Consider the following 15,935-nt stretch of genomic DNA (forward strand, 5'->3'; position numbering starts at 1 on the left):
GAATGAATGAATAAATACAAATCATTGAGGGCTACCTTTGAAGCCAATGTTTTACTATTACATAAAAACAGAAGAAGTGTAATCAACATGCCAAAATCAAATGAGCTGACAAGAATCTGGCAAAGCACCAGAGGTAGAGGAAGTACTTTGAGCTTCAGTAGGGATGCACAATAATATCGGCACGTCATCAGTATCGGCCAACATGCTTTTTCTTATTTTGCACAATGATGGAATGAATACATGCATACATTGGAAAGTATTGTATTTTATGTCTCCATCTGCTGCTGGGCCATCACGAGCATGCATGCATATTCATTCATTCATTCATTCATTCATTCATTCATTCATTCATTTTCCGTAACCATTTATAATGTTAGGGGTCCCGGATGTGCTGGAGCCTATCCCAGCTGACACTGGGCGAGAGGCAGGGTACACCCTGGACAGGTCACCAGACTATCACAGGGCTGACACATATCACAATGGCCAATTTAGAGTCACCAATTAACCTGCATGTCTTTGGACTGTGGGAGGAAGCTGGAGTACCTGGAGAAAACCCACGCTGACATGGGCAGAACATGCAAACTCCACGTCTGCACCCCAGGTTCGAACCAGGAACACTCTTGCTATGAGGCAACAATGCTAACCATTGAACCACCATGCCGCCACACCCGTGCATAATATGATGTTAACTCCACTACAGAAGAGACTTGATGATCACTAAAATCAGATAAGGAAAAAAGCGAATTTATCAATATTGGTATCAGTTATCAACCAAATATGCTGTTATACATCGGCACATCAGATATCGGCAAAAAATGTGATATCGTGCATCCCTAATCTTTACAACTCCACAAGTGTAGAAATACTCTGTTACAAGTAAAAGTCCTACATTAAAATGTTTACTTTGTATCAGCATCAAAATATACTTAAAATACCAAAAGTAAAAGTACTTATTTTGCAGAATACATTATTTCACAATAATGTATATTATATTATTGGAATAAAACTATTGATGCATTAATGTGTACATCACTTTAATGGTGAAGCTGGTAAGGAGATCATTTAAATCACATGATATACTTTTATCTGCTGAGTAGTGTTTGGTTTCCCCCAGGGGATCAATAAAGTATTGATCTAAAACATTAAGCTACATCATTAGTCAGTAATGGTGTAGGAATATTAAGTTAGTTAGAGGACGTTTTAAATACTCAAGTAAAGTAGGCTACAAGTATCTCAAAACTGTACTTCAGTACAGTACTTGAAGCTGGTAAGGAGATAATTTAAATCACATTACATACTTTTATCTGCTGAGTAGTGTTTGTTTTTCCCTTTGGGGATCAATACAGTTTTAATCTAAAACATTAAGCTACATCATTAGCAGTAATGGAGTAGTAATATAAAGTAAGTTAAAGTATACAGTAAGTTGGCGGGAAATTTAAATACTCAAGTAAAGTGGGCAATAAGTACCTAAAAACTCTACTCAAGTAAGTACTTTTAAGTAAAAATACTCAGTTACTTTCCACCACTCTAAGTACTTTTAGCCACAAGCTAACGCTAGCTTAGTTACCAACTGTCAGAATATGACAGTTATTGATCCTCGGTGTTTAAAACACGGTACAGTGGGTAAAGTACCGACGTTACGTCCACAGTAATATATAAATATAGGCGTTAAACAGGATTATGTGACCAAAGGGTGTCAACATGTGCTGCTGCACACAGGTGAGGTCTCCTACCTGTTGTTTGGCTCCCACCTCCGAGCAGCAGCCACTCTCCTCCCCGCTCTGACCGCCTCTCCTGACGAGTGTCCTCGTTAAAACACGGCGGTTAGTCCTCTTCAAGCCTCCAGCACCGACTGCGACATGTTGCAAGTTTACTCCGCAGTCACACGTCGGTCCCTCTCAGCCATTTATACCGTGAGAAGCTGCGACACATTCACCTCCAGATACCCGTCGCCTCGGTGTTTCTGCTCGGTGTAATAAAGTAAAGTTCCTCGGTGAAGTATGGAGATAAAAAGTGTTTGTGCTCCGGAGCGGACTGAGGAGCAGCTTCGGCTGGTAGATAATTGAGTGTCTTCCCCCCTCCGATGCCTACTGGCGTCTCCGTGTAATCAGATGCTGCTCACCACAATATCCATTCATCCTATTACACTGTTTAACCCTTCACTGTCTGTGCACGGCTCTATGGTGCCTTACAGGACCGTCGGAAAAACCGGAACTGTAAACAAAGAACAACAAAAAAAACTCCTCACTTGAGCATTACTGTATCTGATAGAGTAAATGAATACATAAATACAAATTCAAATATTTTTTTTAGAGAAAAAAAATAAATTTAATGGACCTTTATCTCTAAGCATAGAATAGTTAAAAATATTTTCATTAGTTGATATTTAATCCTACATTTATTTTCCAAGTCAGTTTATGTTATGCTTGTAAGATGACTTGGCATGTTAATTGTAAAATAAATAAATAAATAAATGAATATTTCCCTCTACCTTCAAACCAAAAATAGTACAGTTTGCATTATTATTAAGAGTAGATATATAAAATATGTTTTAAAAATAATCCTCCAAAGTCTAGCTAAAATTAGTTTAGTGAATATTTACATGTGCAAAATAAAAAATAAATTTACCTGTAAAAAAAAAAAAATATATATATATAATCCCTTTATCTTTAAACATAGCATACTTTAAATTATTAATGGTAGATGATTAAAAAAAAAGTTCGTTTTCAGTGCATTATGTCGTGTGTCTGTAAATTAATTTTTGAATTGTAAAAAAATAAACTTCTCAATGTTCCTTTACCTCTAAACCAAAAATAGTATAGTTTGCATTATCATTAAAGTACTGTATGCCTGTAAATTAGTTTGTAAATTGTAAAAATTAAACTTAAAAATTAAAATTAGTTAAAAAATAAACCTCCAAAAAAAAATAGTGTAGTTCACATTATTATTAAAAGTAGATATATAATAAAAATGTTTTTAAAATAATACTCCAAAGTATAGCTAAAATTATTACTTGTCAATATTTAGATGTGCAAACTAAAAATAAAAAAATTAAAATAAAAAATCCTTATAATCTCCTTTTACCTCTAAACACAGCCTACTTTAAATCATGATTAATGGTAGATGATTAAAAATATATTTTCGATGCATCATGTCAGTTGTAAAAATTAAGCTTTACAACGTTCCTATTTCTCCAAACCAAAAATAATATGGTTGCTATTATTAAAAGTGGGTGTTTAAAAAATATTTTAATTTTTAAGCCAAGCTTTTGAATGTTTGTTAGATAAATGGGCTCCTTAGAAAAAGTAACAAATATATAATCTTCCTGCCCTATTACCTTCAAACATAGTATCATTAAAGCTGTTATTAACAGTGATTATTTAAACACATAGTTATTATACAAGCCTATTCATATCATGTTTGCAAGATAAATTGGCTTGTAAATAAAGGAATTAACTATATAAACCTCCAAACAAAATTATATTTTACATTTTTATTATCAGTGGATATTTAAATCTGATTTTATTTACAAGACAATTCATTTTACACAACCAACACTGCTTCCAGTAGGCCACACATACTGCCACTCAGCCTGTCTTATCTCATGCTTGCAAGATGAATTGGCTTGTACACTGAAAAACACATTCAAACTAAATATAATATAAGTAAAATAATTGTTTAAAAATATTTCTTAAAAATAATTTTATTTCATTTTATTATTTTGAGTCAGAAAACACATTTACAGTAAGCCAGTATATCTCTGAACATTAGTCAGTTATCTACAGCAAACAGCAAAGTCACAAAGAATTGCAACACACATCACCGGTACACCTGTATTAATTTTTGATTTCATGTAGGTCTACATGTTTTCAAGTTTAATATTATTTGTGATTTAAATACAAAATCTTAAATACATTTCAACCAACACGCTAAACAATGGAAGCCTGAGTTCTCGAGGGGTACTTGAAGGCACCATTAACCCGGACCCACCGCCGATGGAACTGGGTTAATGTTCTCTGCCTCACACACACACACACACACACACACACACACACACACACACACACACACACACACACACACACACACACACAGGTTAATAGGTCACAGGCTTATGAAAATGTATGATTTTAATGAAATGCATCAGTCTGGAAATTAAATTAAAATATATCATTCTCACACCCGTACAGTTCTTCATCTCAACACACGGCATATTCCTCTTGTTTACATTAAATTAAGACTTTCCAAAGCAATTTGATTTTGTATTCATAGATAAAAATTTGCTTTACAAACAGCGCCACCCTCAGGACGCCAGCATAATCACAAAAACACTGCAACTGAAGTGTAATATTGGTGAAAGCACATTTTCTAATCATCTCGTCTCTTGTAATAGCTGGAATTATTACAGTTTCACTCAACAAAAAACTTTAAGCCACATTAATATAATACAAAATATCAAATATAGCCAGTGGTGTAACGTGTCACAATTACAAATTTATTTTTAATTCAAGAAAAAGGACTTAATTCTTCATAGAAAAATAATCTCAGTCTCCTCTCAGCAGTGCAGTGGTGGAATGTAACTAAACATACTTAAGTACAGTTTTGAGTTACTTGTACTTTACTTGAGTATTTACATTTTTTGGCTGCTTTATATTTCTACTCCATTACATGTTGGAAGCAAATATTGTGCTTTTTCTCCATAATAAAACAAATATAAATCACCTAATAAATTATGATATATTATTATAGGTTTAGCTACCCAGCAGCATATAAAACAATCAAAATTATTCCAACATTTACCAGCTGCAACATTAAAGTGGTGAACTCATGAATGCATCAATAACTATAATCTAGTGATATATATATTTTATTATGAAATGGGCCATTCTGCATAATGAGTACTTTTGTTACTATACTATATTTACTATATTTTCATGTTATCATTATTGTACTTTTCCTTAACTATGATTTTGAATGCAGAACTTTTACTTGGCAGGTATTTCTACACTGTGGTGTCACAACAATTACTCAAGTAATAGACCAGAATACTTCTTCCACCACTGACACTCAGCTAAGAGCTAAGGAGCTGAAGCTGATCTCTATTTATGTTAAACTCTGACGGTAGTTTAAACAGTATTTCAGCAGGATTCAGGCAGAAGAGTGGCTCCCCACGCCGTCACAGCTCCTCCGCTAACAGCGATCTGAAGTTCTTCAGCTCTCTGATGCTTGTGGAAATCCTGTGGGACGATTCATCGAGAAAACTTCAACTGAAATGTAAATTTAGGCTCCGAAAATCTGCAGTGTTCATATTTCAGGGGCTGCATTGGAGCCATAATATAGTTTTAGTTTGTTCATTTAATCCTTATCTAAACACAAGGTAGATATAAATATACATGTGCAGTTGTTAAACTGAATACAGGGTGGAGTATTCATGTGTGGAGTACAAATAGGTAAGCTCCAGGTAGTGGGAATCACGTGTGGAATGGGAAGCAAACTGTTTGACTGTGTTATGTAAGTCTGTCGTGAAAACATGAAGTATCAGCGTGGAAAACTGAATTTGCTGAATGGAATAATGATTGAATATGGACAATGATGATGCCCTCCTTATGGTGAGCATGTGTATATTGTACTTGAATGCACTTTAAGTCTCTTTCTGCAATGTGTATGTTCACGTGGCAGCTTTAAAATCCAAGACAAATTTCCCTGAGGACAAATCAAATAATCTTAAATCCTGATATATGATGCAGACAGACACTCTCACCTTCCAATGGCATTGAACAGAGAGACAATCTCCTGTCGGCTGAGCTGGAAACTGGGTCGCTGGACGCTGGATGTGGGCAGAGCTTCAATCTGTCGCTCTGAAAACAAAATCTTTAGCGATGTTCCTAATCCCTGGGTCTGATGACGAGAGAGAGACAGAGATCAAAACAAGGCAGCAAATCACAATTGTACTATAAGATACATACAATGGCCTGAATGCACATATCACATGCACAGATCAGCAGTGGTGGAGGAAGTACTGACACTGCACTGTAAAACACTCAGTTACCAGTCCTGCACTGGAAATGTTACTTAAGTAAAATTATTTAAGTATGTAGGTAGTTGAGATTCTTTTGAAATGGGTTTGTATAAGGCCAGTTACAAAAAATCAACATCAGTCTAATTGTACGCTATATTTATGATACCCTGCTGTCACACAGCCTTTAACGACAGGGGAACTGAAGCCATTATCTACACTCTCTTCAGAGCTAGACTCCTTTGACAAAAACAGTAATTTTACACCCCTTAACAAAAGAGTTGCTGATCAGCTGCTGCCTTGATTGGTTAGTCTGTTTGTGTTATTGTGTGACTTTGGTGTTTTAAAGGGTTAGTTAAGATTCACCAAAGTCACACAATAACACAAACTTATTAACCATTCGAGGCAGTGGTAGACCAGCAGCTCATGTTGTCTGTGAGGTAAAATTACTGTTTTTGTTAATGGAGTCTGGTGACTTTGAAGTGAGTATAGATAACAGCTTCAGTTCACTGTTGAAAAGGGCTAACTGACAGTAAGGTAAAGCAGTGACACATTTCTAATATAGTGTACACTTGAACTGATACAGATTTTTTTTCCAACTCTGTTTTTTTTGGGATTTTCAAAGTTAAACAAGTCAAAAATCCAAAAACAAAAAAACCCTAAAGGCTGAGTTGTCACACATATATAGAAAAAGACACGTTTGCAAAATTTTATATTTACAGGTAAAACGTATCATTCTATTTATCGTTCAATTTAAAACAATAAATAATATAAATAAATAAATAAATATTAAATAATTAATAAATAAATAACATTTAAAAAAGAAAAAAGAAACTATGATATAATATAGATATTTTTAGGTGGCTAGAATACATTTTGCTGCTTCCTGTGTTGACAGCAGTACATTGCTTTGTACAGTACATTGCTTGTTGTAGTTGGCTGAAGAGGAGCTCATTTTAGACTATTAACTAATCATCATTTTTACGTCATGGATTCATCTGCTGATATTTTTCTCCACTGGTTTGTATGAATTCAGAAAACTGTGAGAAATGCCGTCACAATTACCCAAAGCCCACAGTGACACCTTCACAATGTGTCCGAACCTTAAGATTATTAAAAAAAAAATTGAAATGATAAAAGGAAAATCAGCCAATCTTCACATTTGTGAAGCTGGAGTCATTTAAAATTCCTAATCAAATATCAACTACAAAATATTTTATACGCCCTTGATGTGTGTTGTATACAGAAATCTTAATTTATACAGTACCTAAAAAATGTAGTGAAATAAAAAGTGCAATATTTCCCTGTGGATGATGTGAAAGCTGAAGTAAAGATATAAAAGACTCAAGTAAAGCACAACTACCTCAGATTTGTACTTCAGTACAGTACCTGAGTAAATGTACTTAGTTACACTCCACCACTGCAGATCATACTACTCCTCATGCTGAACATCATTAATATAACTGCTGTAATAATGACTCGCCTGCAGTTTCCCCCACAGTCGACACTTGAAGCAGCCCACACAGTCCATGATCCTGGAGATGTTGAGGAAGGCCAGTCGGATGTCCTCCTGAAGGAAACACACTCATGTCACTTTGATGACCAAAGAAAAACTGGTTTATAATATAATAACAAAACTGGGGGGTGTAGATAATGACTTGATTTTAATTAGAGTGTGAACAAGTCCTTCATAGTCATTTAAGAGGAGTCTCTACACAGTCTTAAATATTCTTCTCATGCCCACAAAGACCTGCTGTCCATGTTAAAGAATCTGGTAATTATCCAAAAAGAGGTCTGAAATGGTTGCTGACCTTCAGTTTGGCACCTTCCTTTTCATCCCCAGCAAATAAAGACGTCTCATCGAAGTGCAGAGGGAAAGATCTGGAGAGGAAAGTCAGCACAAACTGACTGGTTATACAGTGAATGTGACAGCAGCACAGGAAACAACACTGATGAGAACAAATGTCATTAGACAAAACGGGCTGCTATTTGAGTTTTACTTTCTCTGTTCATCTGTACTTATTTCCATCTTGTGCTGCTGCAACAACTAACCCTCCAGCCCAGTCACCAGAGGAAAACATTGCCATTACACATCTCTGCAAACCACGGATGTGTTACAATTGCATGTTTCATTATGTTTCCTATCAACGTCAGATGGTGTAAGGCAGGGGTCGGCAACCTTTACTATCAAAAGAGCCATTTTTGACTAAAAATAATGATTAAAAAAATCTGTGTGGAACTGCAAAACACAATTGAGGCTTTTAATGAAGGTAAACAGCCTGTGAAGTCCAAATCAGGCTCTACTAACAGTCTAAATGAACATTCCTTCATTTACCACAAGGTGGCGACTCTGCTGCTGATCTTTATGATCATTTGGTACTTGAACTTGGCAGAGCTGGCAGTGACAGCAAACAAATCTGTCCAAGCACGACTAAATTCTCTATTTCATTCCAAAACTTTTAGTTTTTTGGATTTAGCATCCGTAGACTTGACTATTCTAACAAAGTTCTCTCTGGCCATCCCACCAAACTCATTAACAGGCTTCTAATCATTCAAAACTCTAACTAAATCATCCGACTACACCGGCTCTCTGTTCAATAGCAAGTTGACTACAAAAACCCTCTGCTCACCTTCAAAGCCCTCCACAACCTAGCCCCCACCTATCTCTCTGACCTTCTCCAGGAATACACCGCCTCCCACTGCCTGTGCTCTTCCTCTGCTGGTCTCCTGAGCATTCCCACCTCACGCCTCAGCACCATGGGTGCCAGGGCTTTCAGCTGCACCGCCCCCAGGAACTGGAACTCCCTACCCCCATACATCCGACAGTCTGACAACATAACATCCTTCAAATCCCATCTCAAAACCCTCCAGTTCAAGCTGACTGACTATACTATTTAACAACCTTACTGTTTTTATCACAGTGTGTGTGCCCAGTTTGTATCTGTTGCCTCAGACTGACCGGGCCAGCTGCAGGATCTCCAGCAGCAGCTCTTTGTGTCTCTGGTCCTCCTCCGGTCTGCCGGTGTACAGCTGGAAGGACGGCTGCTGGAAGAAGGGCAGAACTTTGGCCAGCGCCCGCAGCTCGATCAGGAACAGGAAGTAGAGGTTGCGGAGCCTCTTGGGCCCCTCGCCGGCCGTCAGCTCCGAATCAAAACGCTGTCTGAACTCCGACACGTTGTGACCCCACTTCTTCTGGAACCAGCTGTCTGAAGAAAAGAAGGAATTAACACAGAGAGAGTTTACCTTTTTTGGATTCTCCGTTCCGTATGGAGGTGTGCGAGAAAAATAAAGATTTCCTTAAAGTTTTTGTCACAAATTTAAGGAAACATGCGGGGAGTAATTGATAACATTTTGACTGACATTCACTCCGTCTCTGTCCTCGCTGCTAACTTATTGTTTTCCTCATGAATCAAAAGGTAGAATAAATGACTGAATGAGTCAGTGAGGGTTTGTGACAGTGTTCTCACCATCCAAGAGGTATCTGGCGCTCAGGTGTATGTTGATGCTGGCATGGAGGCCGGAGACAAGCCGGTAGAAAGCCCTCTTCTCTACACACTGACCTGAGAGAAAGAGAGACACAAACGCACAGAGCTGACAAAAACTGGACAAAAAAAAACAAAAACAAAAAACAAAACAGTTTTCCGCTGCTCAGATGAAATGTCAGCTCACCTTCCAGCCAGCTGTAGAAGGTCTTTGCTGTAAATAAGTAAACACAATGTTGTTGTAACTTGTCAGACACACACAGGCACAAAACTACAGTCCAAATAAAGTGGATCGTGATGCAATGAGACACTAAAGGCCTCTTACCTTCATTTCCTGAGCTGCTGTGGAACGAGTTGGGAATCAGAGGTCGCTTGATGGTGTATGGTCTGTGAGGGGGAAGTAAAAGAGAGACAGTGATGAAGTGTGATTCATTCATGCATTCATTTCACACAACTCGTTAAGTATAATCAAAGTCTCATTTATCCAGTTGTGTGTTCAGTACTTCACACACACATGCATTTTTATTAAAACATTACAATTGTGTTGTATTACACTTAAATATTCAAGTAAAAACAACTGAGGCTAATCAAGTTTATTTCATTATTCATCAAAATAAAGACTCTTAGTCTTGTTTTATCTGTGTTTTAGGGTGGAAGTTTCTTATGTTAGATAAAAGAAGTCAAAATCTAAAGATCATCCACTATTCTGAGCTGTATGTATTGCATCATCCTGTGAGTGTTTACTTGAAGCAGTTCTCCTCATAGATGTTGTTCCAGATCTGCCAGGTCTCTGGTCCTTTGTAGCCCGTGTAGCGCTCCGGGTTCAGCAGCAGGTCGACATGCTGGGAGTCTGGTGACTCCTCGTCTAGAAAACAGCAACACTTCAGTCAGCTGTAAGACACTATAAACACTATAACGACGACTTTTTCTCACCCAAGTTTGATCCCAAACAAATAAAACTAAAGTAAAGGGTGGAGACACTAGCAGACACCTGTGTGGCACACTAACAATAACCCACCAAGGTCAGACAGTAACGATTGAATTAAGAAATCTAAACACAAAGAAACTGATCTGTGTTGCATTAAATGACATGAAGTACTTATACATTCTCTGGTGTTGCTTGTTACTTACACATCCTTTACATCATGTTCCCTGAAAATACTCTTCACAATATGCTGTTATGTTTTCTAAGAATGACAAAGCTCAATCTTATCTTCATGTTCAAAAATGTATTTGTTTCCTTCCCTACATTTCCAAAAACAAATATATTATCCTTATGTTTCAAAAATGGTTTATATTCTTTTGATTCCCTAATAATTCAATATACTTTTCATCATGTTCCCTAAAAATATGCTTTACAATATGTTAACAAAACACGTTTTTCTCCCTTCAGATGTTTTCCTTTTTATTCATATTTACAAAAAGATGTATTTTATCATTATGTTCCCTTAAAAAGATTATATTCCTTCAATTATGTTTCCTAATAATGCTATATGTTCCCTAAAAATATTCCTCACACTATGTTCTCTGAATTTCCATTATGTTTCCGAAACATTTTTCAATCTTCTAATTGTGGTCCCTAAAATTTATGAATTATTTACATTGTGTTCCCAAAAATGTTGTAAATTTTCATCCTTAGATTTTTTTATTTTTTTGGGGCATTTTAGCCTTTAATTGACAGGACAGACAAGTGTAAAGGGGGGAGAGAGAGAGGGGGAGTGACATGCAGGAAATGGCCACAGGCTGGAGTCGAACCCGGGCCCCTGCGGCAACAGCCTTGTACATGGGGCGCCTGCTCTACCACTAAGCCACCGACGCCCCGTAAATTTTCATCCTACACCCTGGACAGGTCGCCAGACTATCGCAGGGCTGACACATAGACACAGACAACCATTCACACTCACATTCACACCTACGGACAATTCAGAGTTATCAATTAACCTAGTCCCCAATCTGCATGTCTTTGGACTGTGGGAGGAAGCCGGAGTGCCCGGAGAGAACCCACGCTGACACGGGGAGAACATGCAAACTCCTCACAGAAGGGCTCCCACACCCGGGATCGAACCGGCAACCCTCTTGCTGGGAGGCGACAGTGCTAACCACCACACCACCATGACGCCCGACATCTAATTTACTAAATAAAAATGCATAAAAGTTTGTTTGTTTTTGTTTGGTCAGTAAGACATTTGCTCTGCTGATGGATTGAAACGTACCGTCAACCACGCAGAAGCGTTCGGCCTCATCGTCGTGTTTGCTCCAGTTGAGCAGAGCCTTTCTGGTCTCGTCACTGGACATGAAAACAGAGACATCTGTTAGTTCAACTTCACCTGGTCAGCTCAATTATTATATTATATTACACACAAACTTCAACAAGACCCAGTATCAATAACAGTGTGAATATGTGTATTATCTTAATGTTTGCACAGCGATCTCATACTGTTTAATATCTTGACCCACCTTAAAGAAACATCCACAGCTCCGAGATGCTCCGCCTGCTCACAATCAACTGGCTGCTCATTTACTTCTGCTGAATACTGAATATACACACACACACACAAATACAAACAAACACAATCGCATAATTTATGATATTTTATATATGGATATCAAAATCTGGTTTAAGCATTTGAGGATTTGGGGCCACTAATGAGTGCTATAGAAAAATCTTTCCTCAAATACTTAAATTATGGTTTTAAAAAGTGAACACATCCTGACTGACTCACCTTGTGGTGTGGGGAGGACCTGATCCCTTCTGGCACTTCATTCTGTGGACACACAAGAGTTTAATGAGTCTGATGTGAATACAGGTGAGTGTTTACAGCAGGTAGAGGAGGTGAGAGGGAGGAACTCACAGGAGAGCAGGGCTTCACAGCACAGTGCTTTAGACCACACTGACTGCTCGACGTCCAGAACGGGCACTCCTTGTTCAGGTTCACCTGCAGAGGATCAGCACAAGTCCTCAGCAACACACAGTAAATCTATATGTGTGTGTGTGTGTGTGTGTGTGTGCATGTGTGTGTGTTATCCATCAGGTCACCTCACCTTGTAGAACCTGAAATAGTCCGACTCCAGAAGAGTTTGAAGTTTGGGGAACAGCTTGTCGTTGTTAAAGCCATCGATGGTCTCCACATCACACGTGCAGTCGTCCAGGTCTCCTGTGACCTTTGTTAGATAGATAGAGGGGAAACACAAACAGCTTCTTATCCTCTGAGATGATGACTGTAACTGTAGTTACTTTTCAAATTAAGATTTTACGGTCACAGCTCTGACTGTGAACATAGTGTTTTCCCATTTCCCTAGTGTTTCCCTGCCCCCCTCCCCTTTCTGTCTCTGTGTGTATATGTGCCTGTCTCTGGAGGGCAGGGCTACTGCAATCAAGCACCTGGCTGAACTTCATCAGCCTCAGTACAAGAGCCCAAGCTTCACCTCCGCTATTAATAGAACTATTAATAGTTTGAATATTTATTTATCCTAAGTGTTGTTAGTTAGATTTTTCTAACGTGATTCCTCCTTGTGTTTAGATTTTTGCCAGTGTCTTCTCCTCATGTCAGTACACTCCAACGACCAGTTCAGAGAGGACTCTGGAAGAAGAATCCACTCTGCCTGCCCTCTGCCATTCTGCTTCAACCTGTCTACAGCCTCCATTTACTCAGCCTTGATCATTAAGCCTTGTGCCAGCACCTTGTGCTACTCATAAGCTCAGTGAACTCTTATTCTGCCTTTTGAGTCTATTTTTGGGTTCCATGTATTACTACAACCCTTAACATTTACATTAAAAAATGTCCAGCTTCTAAAAGATGGAGGGAATTTGGGTGGAAGCATTTAATCCGCTTTTTTACCACACCTTACATAAAAAAATAAACAAGTGGGCACACAGCAGCAATGCTGGAGACAATGCGGGCAGTTGAATGCCAATCATTCACATATTTTCTGGTCATGTATAAAAATACAGCCATTCTGAGACAGGGTTACTCAGATTCTCAAAGATATTTTATGTTACAAGATTCCTAAGGATCCCGGATTGTTTGATACCAGGTGACATAATTCTAAAGGAGGACATGTACCTCTTCAAAATCTGGACACTTGCATGTAAAAAGGCCATCACAGGGAGCTGGTTGACCTGGTGACCCTCCAACATTAGAGCAGTGGCTGGACATCGTAGAGGAATTATACTCCATGGTAAAATTGACTCACTATCTAAGGACTAAAGCAGGGACCCATGAAAAACGCTGGACTAAATGGACAGCATTACAAGACCAATTATGGGTCGTGTTCCCAGCTGACATGATAAAAATAAGTCAATAAGTTAAAAAAAAGAAGGGAAAAAAAAATACAGTGTGTTAAAGACTAAACCAGTGGTTGATCTAGCTTGGCCCCATTGTCATGTCACAGACATCTTTGAGGTGTTGATAAGACTTTTCTCCTCTTAACTTCTCAGTTGATTTTATCTAAACAACTGTTTGATTCCCAAAGAGATCAAATCTGACAGCATTCACATAAAAATCAAATATGAGTGGGAAAAAACTGAATATGTATTTGTGCATCAGAACTTTGTTTTTCCTTCTTTCCTCTCTCATTTATCATCTCACGACCCTTGGATTTATCTAGTGACCGTTTAGAGTGCCCTAACCCCCAGGCTGGGAACCACTGGACTAAACTACCACACTTTACTGTTGAAACCAGTTAAAACCAGCTGCACTGACCACTGCTTACACATTGATTCATCAGTATTAATAATCTAACATATTGATCTTGGGGTGACTAATAACTCTGACTACACAGGTATCAGCGGTAGAGGAAGTATTCAGATATTTTATTTGAGTAAAAGTAGCCACACTGCAGTGAATAAATACTCTACTGCATTCATAATCTTACTCAACTAGAAGTACAAACACATACGCATCAAAATATACTTAAAGTACCAAAAGTAAAAGTACTCACTGTGCAGGGAGGGGCATTTCTGAATCACATGTATGATGCATTGATTTGTTCATCATTTTATGATGCAACCACAGAGGGTGGAGGTCATTTTAACTACTTTATACACTGCTGAGTTTCTTAAGCTATAATACATCTGACTTTTTTAGCTGATTTATATTGTGGTTTAATAATCAGAATATTTACAGTAACTTAAGCTGTCACATAAATGTAGGAGAGCAAATATTGCCCTCTAAAATGTAGTGATGTACAACTATTAATGACATAAAATGGAAATACACAAGTTCAAGTCAGTTCAAGGATTCCTACAGTTATCTACATTCCCCTGACACCTATAGGCCTGTTATATACACTTTAAAAAAGCCTGTAGGCTATAATTTACTCTACACGTATCTTTTAATTACTTTAGCACGTGGATGTCTTTCAAATCAACACACAGATGTATTAAAGAGTGTAAAAGTTCCATTACAACAGAAGCTACAAGCAGGATGCTGGATCCGATGACTAAAAACAAATACCAGGTTATTTAAGTGCCGCTCACCTGACAGAAGCACCTGCTGTCTGCACATCCGGTCACCTGGAGGAGGAGCAGGAGGACCACCAGCTTCATAACCGCCTCTCCTCTGTTTTAAACGACCCTATATATATATGTATAAAAGAGGAAAGCTTCACTTCAGTAGTTTAACAGCAGAATGAGGCTGTGAGCGGTGAGAGGAGGTGAGCTCATGTGAAGTGCTGCTTCCTGCCACTTCCTCATTTCCAGTCCGCTACGTGTAATACGTGACCTGTTGATCAGCTGCGTTACTCACACGCTGTCACACTCACTGTAACTCTCACTGTGCTCACATGTAAACACACTGACCGGATATCTGTTTTTATTTATTTATTTATTTTAAACTGGAAGTGAATTTTCTTCCTGTTCGCTCTTAAAACTCTCCGAGTGAAACCATGAAGCCTACTTTCTTCATTTATTATAATACACTAAAACAGAGTTTATGCATCGAAAAAATATCAAAAAATATATATTCTAAAATTCAATTAATTATACATGTTTTTAATAGGCCTAAAACGAAACAAACGAACATGTTACAAACTTATAGCCTGCGGCGTTATTTCACGACAGGATAATGTGAGTTCGCTAATTTTGTAAAATGTTATTATGTTTTTAAAGTGTCTACAAACCTGCTGATTATCAAACTCAATATAATTTTCTCCTGTTTTATGACATTTAAATTTAATTTTATATGTTTATGTGCAGTTCAGTTTCAAGTATGTGACGTCTCTGTGATGTAATACCAGAGGCAGCCACACAGTGGAGCTATACGACACGGATTTATGTACCTTTACACTTAAAGGGACATCCCACTGAAATAAACTCATCAACAAAATGTGCTAGACTTTAAAAAGAGAAAGTAAAAATACTCATTTATGCAGTAAAATTTTCTCTATCTGTGTTTTATTGTTACACATGATGGTTTGGATTAATATTACTGCTACAT

The 15,935-nt window shown here is 37.8% G+C and overlaps 2 protein-coding genes across 7 annotated transcripts in view; both read right to left on the bottom strand.

Annotated features, from left to right (window-relative positions):
• Positions 1-2,129, bottom strand: part of pacsin3 (protein kinase C and casein kinase substrate in neurons 3) — a 44,740-nt gene extending 42,611 nt beyond the window's left edge. For 2 of the 6 annotated variants that reach the window (XM_050047203.1, XM_050047214.1), the window contains exon 1: positions 1,734-2,129. The gene's annotated coding sequence lies outside the window, so the exon portion shown is untranslated. The remainder of the gene's footprint in view (positions 1-1,733) is intronic. The other 4 variants (XM_050047225.1, XM_050047233.1, XM_050047259.1 and 1 more) reach the window with 2 other exon arrangements.
• A 1,569-nt stretch (positions 2,130-3,698) lies between these two features.
• On the bottom strand, positions 3,699-15,247 carry ero1a (endoplasmic reticulum oxidoreductase 1 alpha). Its single transcript, XM_050047271.1, has 15 exons — positions 14,978-15,247; positions 12,541-12,660; positions 12,351-12,434; positions 12,222-12,263; positions 11,956-12,032; positions 11,712-11,785; positions 10,243-10,363; positions 9,824-9,885; positions 9,686-9,712; positions 9,484-9,576; positions 8,976-9,222; positions 7,828-7,897; positions 7,500-7,586; positions 5,762-5,898; positions 3,699-5,237 (listed from the first exon to the last, which is right to left on the bottom strand). Exons 1-15 carry the CDS (start codon positions 15,044-15,046, stop codon positions 5,177-5,179), a joined length of 1,371 nt encoding a protein of 456 aa, XP_049903228.1. The 5' UTR covers positions 15,047-15,247; the 3' UTR covers positions 3,699-5,176.
• Between the last annotated feature and the right edge of the window lie 688 nt (positions 15,248-15,935).

Source organism: Epinephelus moara, chromosome 1 (assembly GCF_006386435.1).
Source record: "Epinephelus moara isolate mb chromosome 1, YSFRI_EMoa_1.0, whole genome shotgun sequence".
NCBI lineage: Eukaryota > Metazoa > Chordata > Actinopteri > Perciformes > Serranidae > Epinephelus > Epinephelus moara.